Genomic DNA, 12,914 nt, shown 5'->3' with positions numbered 1-12,914 from the left:
TTCCTAATGACGTATTCGAAATTCAGCAAAAGGTTACATTTCCAAAGAAGTAAATATTACCAATGTTGTTGGGAAAAAAAATAATCGCGTCTAAGTGAAGATTTTTATTGATATTTCATAACATTTGGAACCCGTTAGAATGTTTTCTTTATTTTTAAAAAACTGGCAGCATGAAACCAACTTGTTTTATTTGAAAAATTCTCTGTCCACGGCTTTATTTAACGTTAGCTAAGACCCGGCACTTAAAAGTTTCTCTCGCACTTTTGCTGAGTTTGTGCCAAACACTATTCTATCCCCGACCATCTCATCTTTGTTTGCATAAGCACAGTCCTTCACCCGCGAATATTTCACAGCAGCATGTCTATTGGATTGCTGCTGACGGACGGCCTTATATGGGCAGGCACTCAATTACGTGGGAGGCGTGACAATGAGGGAAGTAACTCCGCCTCACACGGCGACCGAGCTGCAGGCTATGGCCGTATATATGTACGTAAGTAGGTTCCAGTTATGACCATTGCACGTAGAATTTCAAAATGAAACCTGCCTAACTTTTGTAAGTAAGCTGTAAGGAATGAGCCTGCCACATTTCAGCCTTCTACCTACACGGGAAATTGGAGAATTAGTGGTGAGTCAGTGAGTGAGTGAGTGAGTGAGTGAGTGAGGGCTTTGTATTTTTATTAGTATAGATAGAGAGCTAAGATTATTTTCACAGGCTCTAAACAAATCGATGGTCTGCATTAATAAAAGGACTCTGCTTTGGTTTTATCATTACACAAAACATGTTGGCTTCCTTTACATAGATTTGGGTCAGGGATACCTTTCTAGGTTTGTTTTTTACAGTAGTGTCCTCCTTGGTCTCTTGTTTTTGTGTACAGTATGTTACACTTTGAACCCATCACTCCAGGTTACACCATGTCAGCTCTAAGCTCTTGGATGTTTGCTTGGTGGTTTTCTACGTACGCACCAACCTTAGAGGTATTTGACAGTACCATGAGGAGTAAAGTTCTTAATAACACAGTGAACTTTGGAAGCTGGAATGCCGAGGTCTCTGTTTTTTTTTTTTGTATTTTGATAATTTTTTTTGATGAGCTCTCGAGAGTTCTTGTCTTTGGCATTGTCAATAAGTAACATGTAGTGAAAGAAGAACCTTCTTTAGAACCTTCATTCACTGGTTAACTTGTGTCATATGAGTTCTGGCAATTTATTGCAGAGTCTAATTTCACTGCAGTGACAATCTAGTTATCCTGATTAAGTTTAAATTTAAAAGTGTAATAATAATTATGTCATGGCAACTTTCCTTTTTTAATGATAACTTTAATCCTGTGCTGCCATGAATCAAACCAGTGAGCGGATACAGACCAAAGATGGCTCATTGCCCATCTTTTTTAGAATATATTAGGCATGATGTACCTAAAATTCATAGGTTTCAATAATATTGAATATATTTATTCTACACAGTATAAGGTAACCCAATACTGAAGTATCTGTCCCACAATATACTAAGAGGGAGTTAACGTTGCTACTTAATATGATTTAGGCTGTTAATTCCAAAATTTAAAAAAGTAAATTGCAAAAAATGATTACTGTATTATAAAACACTTTAAGCCCTGCGGTGGGCTGGCCCCTGCCCAGGGTTTGTTTCCTGCCTTGCGCCCTATGTTGGCAGGGATTGGCTCCAGCAGACCCCAGTGACCCTGCAGTTAGGATATAGCGGGTTGGATAATGGATGGATAAAACACTTTAACAGTAAATGGTGTCTCTTAACACTCAGAATAATACCAGTACTTTTTTGCTATATGATGAACAATAAATGTTCTTTTGTTTGTGTGTGCATGTGTATGAACATGGAAACGTTACATAAAAGGAGAAATTTTAATCCAAAGTGTAAAATTGAAAACTACTGAAATATTCAGTCTTCACCAGTTTATGTCCTGGAGTTTGGAAATAAGGAATAAGAAGGTGTAGAAAGAACAAAGTATCCATCCATCGATTATCCAACCCACTATTTCCTAACTACATGGTCATGGGGGTCTGCTGGAGCCAATCTCAGCCAACACAGGCAGGAAACAAACCCCCGGCAGGGTGCCAGCCCACCGCAGGGCGCACACACACTAGGGACAATTTAGGATCACCAATGCACATAACCTGCATGTCTTTGGACTGTGGGAGGAAACTGGAGCAGACACGGGGAGAACATGCAAACTCTGCACAGGGAGGACCTGGGAAGCGAACCCTAACTGCGAGGCAGCAGCGCTACCCACTGTGCCACCATGTTTCCTGATCTTGTAAATTACCTTGGGTAAAGGTGTCAGCTAAATGTATATTAATAATACACTTAATGATAAGGTCAAAGAAAAAATAAAACAGGATGGTTTCAGTCTACTATCCATTATTGAATCGGCATTTTTATTTCAGGGTAATTTGGCAGGAGCCTATAATGGCAACACTTTGTGTTATGAAATGGCAAAAATTCATCACAGGGCATACTCACACCAATATACCTTTACTTTCTCACAAGGGGCCAATTTAAAATCACCAGTTAACCAGAGTACCTGGAGAAAAATCTACGTAGCCACTAAGAGAACGCCATACTGGCAAAGTATTCAGGGTTGTGGAGGCATGAGGCAATAGTGTTACTGCTCTGGTTCACTTTGTTTAAAGGTTTTGGTTATACAGTATGTTAAGTGATGCAATGAAATACTTATTTACATTCACTCTCACATATTTAAGTGCTTTAAGTATGGGAAAGGCTCTCTAAATAAAACAGAAGGAATGAAAATAGATTGAAAAAGTAAAAAATCTGTGGTGGGCTGGCGCCCCTGCCTGGGATTTGTTCCTGTCTTGTGCCCTGTGTTGGCTGGGATTGGCTCCAGCAGACCCCAGTGACCCTGTGTTTGGATTCAGCGGGTTAGAAAATGGATGGATGGGTTAGAAAATGGATGGATGGGTTAGAAAATGGATGGATGGAAGTAAAGAAAAATCAGCCAAGTAGTTACTAAATCTACAGGAAAATTTTCCCATTGTACAGTACAGTAGTTTATTTTTGTATAGTCCAAAATCACACAGGAAGTGCCGCAATGGGCTTTAACAGGCCCTGCCTCTTGACAGCCCCCCAGCCTTGACTCTCTGAGAAGACAAGGAAAAACTCCCAAAAAAAACCTTGTAGGGAAAATGGAAGAAACCTCGGGAAAGGCAGTTAGTTCAAAGAGAGACCCCTTTCCAGGTAGACGGATTGTGCAGTGGGTGTCAAAAGAAGGGGGTCAATACAACACAATACAATACACAGAACAGAACAAATCCTTAATACAGCATAAAAATAAAGATTTTCGAAGTACGGAGCAGAATTTTACAGTAGATGATATCACATAATAAGATTTGGATATTTTTAAAGTCCTGGAGACCTCATCCATCAAGCTGCCTCCCCATTTGGCCATTCCACGGCCAGCCAATCCGATGAAAGGACCCCTTTTTGGATAGTTCCATTACCCTCATACCTTAAGAACGGAACGGACAGATTAAAGAGTTCAGTGTAACTGATCAGAATTACATGAATGCCTTCAATGAAGTACAGAATATTCAGTCAGAATGGATCTAGTGTGACTATCTTTACCGTGGTGTGCAGAAGTAACCTCTGTGTTTCCCTGTCATACAGTTTCATTCCTCTTTGATTTAATCTTTTTTAACTGCACTGTCAATAATGCCAATGGCTAAATGTCTGGGTCAAGCCAGCCCTCCACTTTGCCTTAGCCTATATTTTGACAATTGATGTTCCAGAATCATGACAGGGGAGCAGAGAGAGTGCATTGTACTAGAAAGCGGCCCACACTCGATTGTTTCTTGCCTTTGGCAGCTTGTGTGAGCCTGTTGATGGCATTCAAGTGTCTAGTTGGACTTCAGCACCGTTTTTATAAAAATAGATGTGATAAGTGGATCACATATCCTGCATAAACATGTACTGTATTCTTCATACATTCTGCACAATGTGTTCTCTTGTTTTATATTTATTCATCCAGAATTTAAAAAAGTATATTTTCTAATTTGTGAATTATTTGATTATTTTTATTAGAAGATGCTTAGAGATTCATGGTAAGGTCCTTCACATTTTAAACTTCTTATAAACCTATACACAACTGCATGTTGGTCATCTTTGTGTTTACTTGGGTTGGACAAAACAATGGAAACACCACAATAAAAATAATTAAAAAAAGAGTTTAACTTTGAAGTAAGTAAATCACAAATACCAGAGGAGCTGCAAAGGCCACTCGGATGAGATTGACTGTTTTTCAGTATGTTAGCTATAAGAGGTCTGATAAGAAAAATTCACATATCAAAGTGCTAATTAACAGCATGAGACAGCTAATGGAGGTCCAAAGAGCCCAAACAGCCAGTACCAAAGTGCCGGTGTTTTGGTGAAGAAGTTGTAACATTATCATCCGTCAAGGGAAACAGTCTTAAAAAATAAAAGATGACATAAGCCAAACTGGATCAGCAAAGAGAAACAATGAGAGTAAGACGCTTGGCACAACAGTTCAGCCTGAAAAATACATGGAATTCAATCAGTCCTTGTGTGACAGACTCAACAAAACCTGGAAGTTAGGATAGGACTGGCATTCCAGTGCACTGAGATGAAGACGACTGGCGTAAGGAGTTCAAAATGTGGATGCCTTAGCAATGGAAAAATGTAAATATGGTCTTTCACTCTATTTCCTATATATTGGATACACACACACAGTACTTTCTTTTACATTTTTCATTCTTTCAATAATATTATACTGTACTTCAAAGTAGGTTAATAATAACAATGTCAGTTTTGATAATAGTAGTTTCAATTGCACATTTTATTGCAGGAAAGGAAATTAAAAAAAATGCCCGCCTCAGTCCAAAAACTGCAACAAATGGCAATTTACTTGGGCATTGTTGGAGGAGCAGCAAGTGCAGTGATGTATTACCTCATGCAAAGTAAGTGGAGGGGTTTATGTAACGTCTTAGCTAAACTGCGACTGGAGTGGCATTGGCATTGGCAACGAGGCCTCCTAGGATATTTGTTTTATTGTTAATATTCATTCTAGTCAGTTTTGGTTTTTCTCACAGTGTCTCTCATTTCAAGAAAGATGGATGTTTATGAAAGAGCGTTTTATTGTGAAGATGGCAGCAGAATAAGAATTTCTCTCATTGATAGTTGCATATTATCAACCAAGCAGAAAACAAGTCAGCACTGTTTTGCACAGAAGCTTTTACAAAGAATGCTTTAGGGTATGCAGACAGTGATTATCATGGTAGCAAGCAGGAAATAAGCCTATCCGGATTCAAAATTCATCAGGCGCTGTTCATGTGTAAGTGTCTGTGAGGCCATACTGTATATACTGTACGCGTATAGCAGGGGTGTCAAACTCAGATCCTGGAGAGCCGCATTGGCAGCCTTCTTAATCAGTAACCGCTTACTGCTGGTAACTTACTGACTTTTAGCCTAATTTGAAATGACCTGCAGTTTAAGGCCACATCCACACTGGAAAAGCACATCCACTTTAAAGCGCAGATATTAGTCTCCATTTTTAACTCTGGTCCACACTACCCTGACATTTTTAACGACCAAAATGGCGGCTTTTAAAAACACTCTCCAGTGTTTTCATATACGAGGGATATCCAGAAAAAAAGGTTACAACAGCTGTTAAAAATCGAAAAATGAATATATTTCAACCACATTTACAGGGTATGTTCCAAAATATGCGTTTATTTCTCAACATAATTGCCGTAAACTTCGATGCACTTCTTCAGCCTGGGCACCAGCTTTTTTATACCCTCGTCGAATATGCTCCGCTCCACCTCCGAAAGCCACTTCTCCACTGTCTCCTTCACCTCCTCATCGTTGGAAAAACGTTTCCCACCCAAGAATTCTTTCAGTTTGGTGAAAAGGTGAAAATCTGAGGGCGCAAGGTCCGGGGAATAGGGTGGGTGGGTAACAATATCCCATCCAAAGGACACAGGCAGGTCCTGAGTCACACGAGCGGTATGGGGTCTGGCGTTGTCGTGAAGGAGGGACACACCACGAGTCAGCATTCCCCTCCTTTTGTCTTTAATCTTTTTTAAAATTTTTTTAGGGTCTCACAATATGTTTCAGCATTGATGGTGGTCCCTTTGGTCATGAAATCCACCAACAAAACCCCTTTTCTGTCCCAAAAGTCAGATGCCATAATCTTCTGCTCTGAAAACTGAACTTTGAATTTTTTGGCTGATGGGGAATGGGTATGGCGCCATTGTTGGGACTGCCTTTTGGACTCAGGAGTATAGTGACATACCCAAGTTTCGTCTCCAGTCACAATAGAGTCAAGGAACACATCACCCTCGATTTCATAACGCTGAAGAAATTCACGTGCAGCCAAAATGCGATTTTGGCGATGTTCTGGAGTCAACATTTTTGGCACCCATCTTGCACTCAGCTTCCTGTAATCAAGTTTTTCTGAGACAATTTCACCCATGAGACTTCGTGAGATGTGTGGGAACATTTCATGAAGGGTGTCAATCGTCACACGACGATCACTGCAAATTATTTCATCAACTTGCTGCAGAAGCTCTTCTGAAACGAGAGACGGCCTCCCACTCCTTTCTTCGTCATGAGTGTCAGTGCGACCTTCTTTGAACGACCTAACCCACTTGTAAACATGCTGACGTGACATTACCTCAGGTCCATAAGTTTCCACAAGATGAGGATGGATCTCGGCCGCGGATTCGCGACGCAAAGTGAGGAACTTGATGACCGAATGAATCTCGCATCGGCGGTAGGTGGAGCAAACGGCCTCAGCAGAGGTTGACGAACTCGCTTGCTGTGATGACATTTCACAGACTGACTGACGCGGTCCCAGGCTTATTTGGACCGTTAGGACCCCCCTACACGCAGGTATGCCAACCTTCGAAAAAAAAAATTCCCTGCATCCTCCAGGGCACTTGTAACCTTTTTTTCTGGATATCCATCGTATTTATGTAAATGCTGACTTGGTGTTACGGTGTACACATGTAAAAACACTTTCCAAAAAGCAGACTCTAATTTGTTCATGTTTATTACGTAGCTCTTCCATGATTAAATCTTATTATAATGTCTCATTCCCTAATTGATTATTCTTCCATATTCCAACATTGTGGACCCAGAGGAGTTGCTTTTCACACTGCTTGTTGTGTCGTTACGTTTCTAAATTGTGTTTTACGCAGTCTGAATACTGCGCTCGTACACAAAAGGCAAATCATTTACTGGTTGCTACAGTTTTGTGATAAATCCTGTGACTGGTAATTTTTCTACATCTCTGCATGCCCAGTATTGGTGAACGTCTACTTCATATGCATGTCTGGTTGTTTTAGTGTGGATGGAGATACTTTCAGAAACAATGTGAATACATTAGTGTGTGCGCTGATCATTTTCATTTAAAAATGGCATGTAGCAGTGTGGATGTAGCCTAAGATTAATTCTTTATTTTTACGTAACTAATAGCCAAACAATAATGAGGTGCAAAGAACAGATGACAAGTTAACTTCATCCAATTTACACTCCAATGTCCTTCACACCGTATCTGAATCGATAAAATATTTCAAAAGAAAACGATTGATCTGTTCTGATCCACAAAACATTTGGACGGCTGTCTCAGAAATACACAAAATGAACAGTTTTAGAAATGAATGGTAGAGTGAGCACACTAAGAAATGGCGGAATTAAAAATGGGGTTTCATGAATAGCAAAGAACTGGCCTCTAATTAAGAAACTGATTGGGGGGAAATAATGGCCATCCAGGAGCCGAGTTTGAGACTCGTGGAGAAAAAAAAAACAATCAAGTGTTTTAAATTTTAAGAAGCAAGTCAATTAAAATCAAAGAAAAGAAGAACGTTTAATCGATGGCAGCAACGGCACTAGTTATAAAAGTGGCTTGTGCATAAAGCTGCCGCCATTGTGGCCTGCCAGGACCGGAGTTTGATACCCGTGCTGTGGAGAAGCTGGACAGGGAAAGCACCTGCAGAAAAAAAGCTAAAGAGGAAAAGTTAACAGTCCTGCTTGGACAGCTTGTACGTACAGGTAGCCTGAATAGAAAATACTTAACTGAATCAGTACGGCACCCGTAGTTTACCTTTTTAAAAACGGCAGAAAGGTTCAGTGTGGGCATAAAGAGTAGATGAGCAGCACTGCCGTAGATTGTCTTTAGATCAGGTTTATTAAAGTGTTAGTATCTACGGTAAATTAACTCATTATTAGTAACATTAGACATGTTTAAGTGGCTAAATTTGAAGAAATGGTTTTGGTTCATTTTAATAATGTACGTAAGATGTGGCTTTTTGAGGTAATCTTGACCTTCAGAAATAAAAAAAAAAAAACCAAAGCATTGTATAAACTAAATGTACAATTAATCTTTGTATCCTTTTAATGTGGAATTTGTTTGCATTCTTTGTGTTTTGTCAAAGAAAATTTTGCAAAGTCCCAATACTTTCAGCTTGCTGTGGAGAAGCTTAAAGTTCATGAAATGGCGATGGATTCTCTTGGAGCCCCACCATTGAAAATCCACAACATTAGGCTTACTGATCGGCATAATCGTGTGGATAAAGAAAGAGCAAAGGTAGGGGACCATTATGGACTTTGGCTGTCTTTATAGCATGCTGGGTTCATTCTTATAACTCAATTTTAAAACACACAGGTGGTCATTTACATTATTTTTGGAGGCATAAGCATAAAATGTGAGAGGAAAAAAATACCACACACGTGATGTCGATTAAGATAATGAACCATTGAATTTCACCCGACTTTGATCCCAGCATAATAAACTTGAACCCTAAGGAAAGCTTAGTGGAGACTAAATAACATGGCACTATATTCTACAAGGCCACTATGACAAATTGCCCCTCATTAATAAATCATATTGTATTTGAGAGCTTTAGACACCTGATGCGAGGCAGAACTTCCTTTGCTTTCACAATTCTAAAATATATTCTATTATAAATTCCTAACTAGTCAGCCAAGGCTCAATAAACACAGTAAATGCAAGAACCAAAATGTTGCACTTTATTCTGTACAACAGACTTAAATACACGACACAAAGTATCATTAGACCTTCCAGCACTAAAATAAATGAGCAGGAACAACTAATGGACACGTCTCAATGGCCCGAATATTCCAGCAGTGCAAAGAGCGACATATTAATTAATATACAAACATTACTATCTGTTACAGAATGGGTGGATGGATGTGTTTGGCACAGGGTCACGTCAAGTGGTGTGTGCGATAGCTGCTGTTACATCCAACTAAACACCGGCAATCGGAATGCACTCAGAGCTTTGTTGGAAATGCTTTCAGTGCAGGAATTCCAATTTTTATGGCTCAAGGAATCCCCTTTAAATTCGTCTTTAAGAGACATTTCTGTGCATTAGTAGCAACGTGCATCAAGCTGTATCATGGATATGAAGACTGTGTTTCAGAGATTGTTTTTGAACTTCAGGTCACATCTCTGTTTACCAAGTTAAAAAAATAAAAATAAAACAAGAGCTGAGTGTATTATCAAGTAGAAAACAAGAAGTTTGGATTTAGATATGAAAAATAACGCTAACAAGTACATCTCCAATTTTCTTAAATAGAATTATTTTCCAGGCAGACAGATAGGAAGTGCCTGTTTTTACATATACTATATATACATCTAAAATTAATTTTTGTGTAAAAAATAAATTAAGGGGAAGATAATGTGAGCACAAAGGTGGCCATTTTAAAACGCTATTTTAAATTTAGTCTGTCCTCTAATGGGAAAGCAAGCTTTTATTTTGATACTTTCTTGTGTTTACTGCATTAAAGCAAGTGAGAATAATGTACTGTAAAGCAACAGTATAACAGAAATGTATCCATGTGATGGAATAAAATAAACACTTAGGATTTAGCATTTTTAGGATGGAATTTATTTGGAATTTTTCAAGCTCTTTGTTTTCTAGTTTACTTGTAGTTTCATTTTTAACGTTGTGGAAGCAGTGTTTACTAAGTAGTTATAAAAATCATTTTATTGCAAATATGGTCAATTTTCTAAAGTATTCGTAGCCTCTTTAGTTTTATATTTACCTCCGGAAAAATTAATCAGAAGTGATTTAAAAAAAAAAAAAAAACAACAAAAAAGTTGTGTAACAACAACATGTAAACACCCAAATGTCAACATATTCACAGCAAGAATGGCACACAGGTTAGTGTCCAGATCTGGTGTACCTGCTTCATGTGATACAGGATGTTTTGAAGCAGTTACTAATGCACATATGCAGTGTCTGAGCAAATGTTAAAAGATGATTTTTTTGTAATATTCTTCCGTTTGTGCATATCAGGGTAGAATGTCTGTGCCTGCCCTGCATGATCGACGCTGCCCATTGCGTTATTGTTGGCTACCACAGCGCAAGGCTTTCTGACTTCCACATTAGTGACGGCTCTTTGGCTTAACAGGCACAGGCAGTATGCATTAGTTTTCATTTGAAGTAAAATCTCAAGCAGTTCAGTTGTCATACAGTAACCATGGTCAAGTAAAGGATACGCCACGGACAACAGACATGGTGCAGTCGCACCCTCTTACGGTGTAAAGTAAGAAGTTCCAGATGTAGTGAGCAGAACTTGATACCAAACCTGTTTGGATGCGATGTACTTTATCCACAACAGCCTTCTCTTGTAATTCATTAGACTTTTGTCAATACTTACATCACGATAGGGAATTCACACCTTCATATTTTTGAAGATTGCTTGATACAACTGTACCAACTGGCAAGTGTACGTGCTGGGTAATATGCTTCATCATCGTCATTGTTAATAGTGTAATGAAGCTATTTCATAAGAACTGAAAAACAACACTCACTCTTAAGTTCACCAAATATGCAACAACCAGATTGGGGGCCAGTGCGCCATAGTAGGTTTACTACGCCCTGCTTGACCAAGAAACTGAAAAACACCCACGTCATCTGCAGCAACGGGTTGCTAGCAACTGCAACAAGCAAATAATTTACTGTGACTTTTCTGACTTTGCTAAGCATAGCTGATCATTTCAACAACTATCACTGACAAATCGAAAATAGTCTGTACAATGATGATCCACAAATATCTTTAGACCAGGGTTACTTGTAAATGGTCAACAAGGAGGTGCAGTAGTGTAAAGCAGACACCAAACATGAACATCACTAAAACTTGTTTGTGCCAACATCTGGTGACTGATTCACACTGTCATCATAATAGCTCGATTCAAGCAATGGTTGACTTACCCAAGAAAGTGGCAGAACACATAGAAATATTCATGATCTTTGCAGCATGTTATACTGTCTCAGGAGTTAGCTGGTTTAACATCGTAATTATACATCACCCTAAGTCTGACTTGGGCTTAACCGTAACAACGTAGAGTTCTGAGCCTGTGTGACACTTGGGGTTAAGGAATATCCTTACACTGTCAAGTTCTGTCCAAGTGATAGACTGTATATCATTGGCAAGAAGTATTATTAGGGTTTATTTATTTATTTTTTTTGTTTTTAAAAGCACTTGTTTTTAGCAAACAACAAGTAGTGTGCACCCTATGTAAAATATTGTACTATTTTTGGTTAAAAGTATATTTTAAAGGTGGATTTTAGCTTGAAGGTGGGTTGCATTTTCCCTGGGCTGGATGGAACTTGCACCTTGTAGCTAGAATGCAGTGTGTTACTAATGACTATTTTGTATAGTACTGCAGTACTAGTGTTTGTAAAATTAATTTAATGTCTGTGTGATGTTTATTTTTAGCTCAAAATTCCAGTTTCAGGAGCCAGATCTGCAGGATATCTGTACAGCTTCTCAACTAGAGATGCTACATTGGACAGGTTGGTTAAATGTAGTAATTTTTAACTAAGCATTTTCTCTGCTTTGTTCATTTTCAGAAGGTACCTGATAGAATTTAATTTAGGACAGGTAGTTTAAAAAACATACAGTCAAAAAGGAAGCAAACCAAAAATTATTTAAAGGGCATCATAGCTGCTTGTGAATTTTGGAACAAGAAACGAGAGGGTGGCACAGAATCGCCTCTTATAGTGAAATTATCACACTATGCAAGTAGAATGACTTTCTGCAGGCTTTCCCTAAAGCAGGGGACAGAATGACAATTAGGAAATCTGTCCACTTTCTTTTCATCAGATTAAATAGAAACCTTAGGCTGATGGTAGGTAGACTGCTTTATTTAGCAGAATGTGACATTAGCCACTTAATAAGAGCTGTTCTAAGTTTTTGAAGTATCTACTGTATATACAATGGTGGCTAACTCTGACCATGGAGAGCCACAGTGGCTGCAGGTTTTTGTTTCAATCCAGTTGCTCAATTAGAGGCCAATCCTCACCAATAACAGATTGTATTTAATTTGATGGCTTGTTAGTGTTTTAACTCTACCACGTCCGCTCATTCTTAAATCATAGGTTTTTTTCCCTTTCTAATAGCACATGCATCATCCAAGTGGTTTGAAACCTAAAATGGACGAGTAATTTTCAGTTTTTCACTTTCTCTTCAGTCTCCTTCGGAATACTTAAACCAAACAGTGACTGATGAATACACAAGGGTGGAAATGGAGACAAGCTAGATGGAGAACCGCCGGTTCCTTTGTCATTTGGATCTTATTGCTTATAAGGAGCAGTTTAAAAATCAATACATCTGCCAGTCAGTCATTGTCCAGCCTGCTATATCCTATCTACAGGGTCACAGGGGTCTGCTGGAGCCAATCGCAGCCAGCACAGAGCGCAAGGCAGGAAACAAACCCCGGGCAGGGCACCAGCCCACCACAGGGCTTAATACAACTGAGTAAAACTAAAATAAGCAATTAAGGGTTCAAAATCTAAACAAGCAAGATAACTAAAATGAAGCCAAAAATGTCACTTGAGCAAGAAGTCCTTCATCAGCAATGAATGATACTGGGGTGGAA

General features: G+C 38.9%; 1 protein-coding gene across 2 annotated transcripts in view; it reads left to right on the top strand.

Annotated features, from left to right (window-relative positions):
- Positions 1 to 12,914, top strand: part of LOC120529582 (cytochrome c oxidase assembly factor 1 homolog) — a 49,085-nt gene that overhangs the window by 33,557 nt on the left and 2,614 nt on the right. The window contains exons 2-4 of one of the 2 annotated variants that reach the window (XM_039753495.1): positions 4,848 to 4,959; positions 8,440 to 8,591; positions 11,753 to 11,829. In XM_039753495.1, the coding sequence (XP_039609429.1) occupies positions 4,866 to 4,959; positions 8,440 to 8,591; positions 11,753 to 11,829 (323 nt within the window). In that variant the 5' untranslated portion in view covers positions 4,848 to 4,865. The remainder of the gene's footprint in view (positions 1 to 4,847; positions 4,960 to 8,439; positions 8,592 to 11,752; positions 11,830 to 12,914) is intronic. The other variant, XM_039753496.1, reaches the window with a different exon arrangement.

This window comes from Polypterus senegalus, chromosome 5 (genome assembly GCF_016835505.1).
Source record: "Polypterus senegalus isolate Bchr_013 chromosome 5, ASM1683550v1, whole genome shotgun sequence".
Taxonomy (NCBI): Eukaryota; Metazoa; Chordata; class Cladistia; order Polypteriformes; family Polypteridae; genus Polypterus; species Polypterus senegalus.
This window is presented reverse-complemented; position numbering and strand designations above follow the sequence as displayed.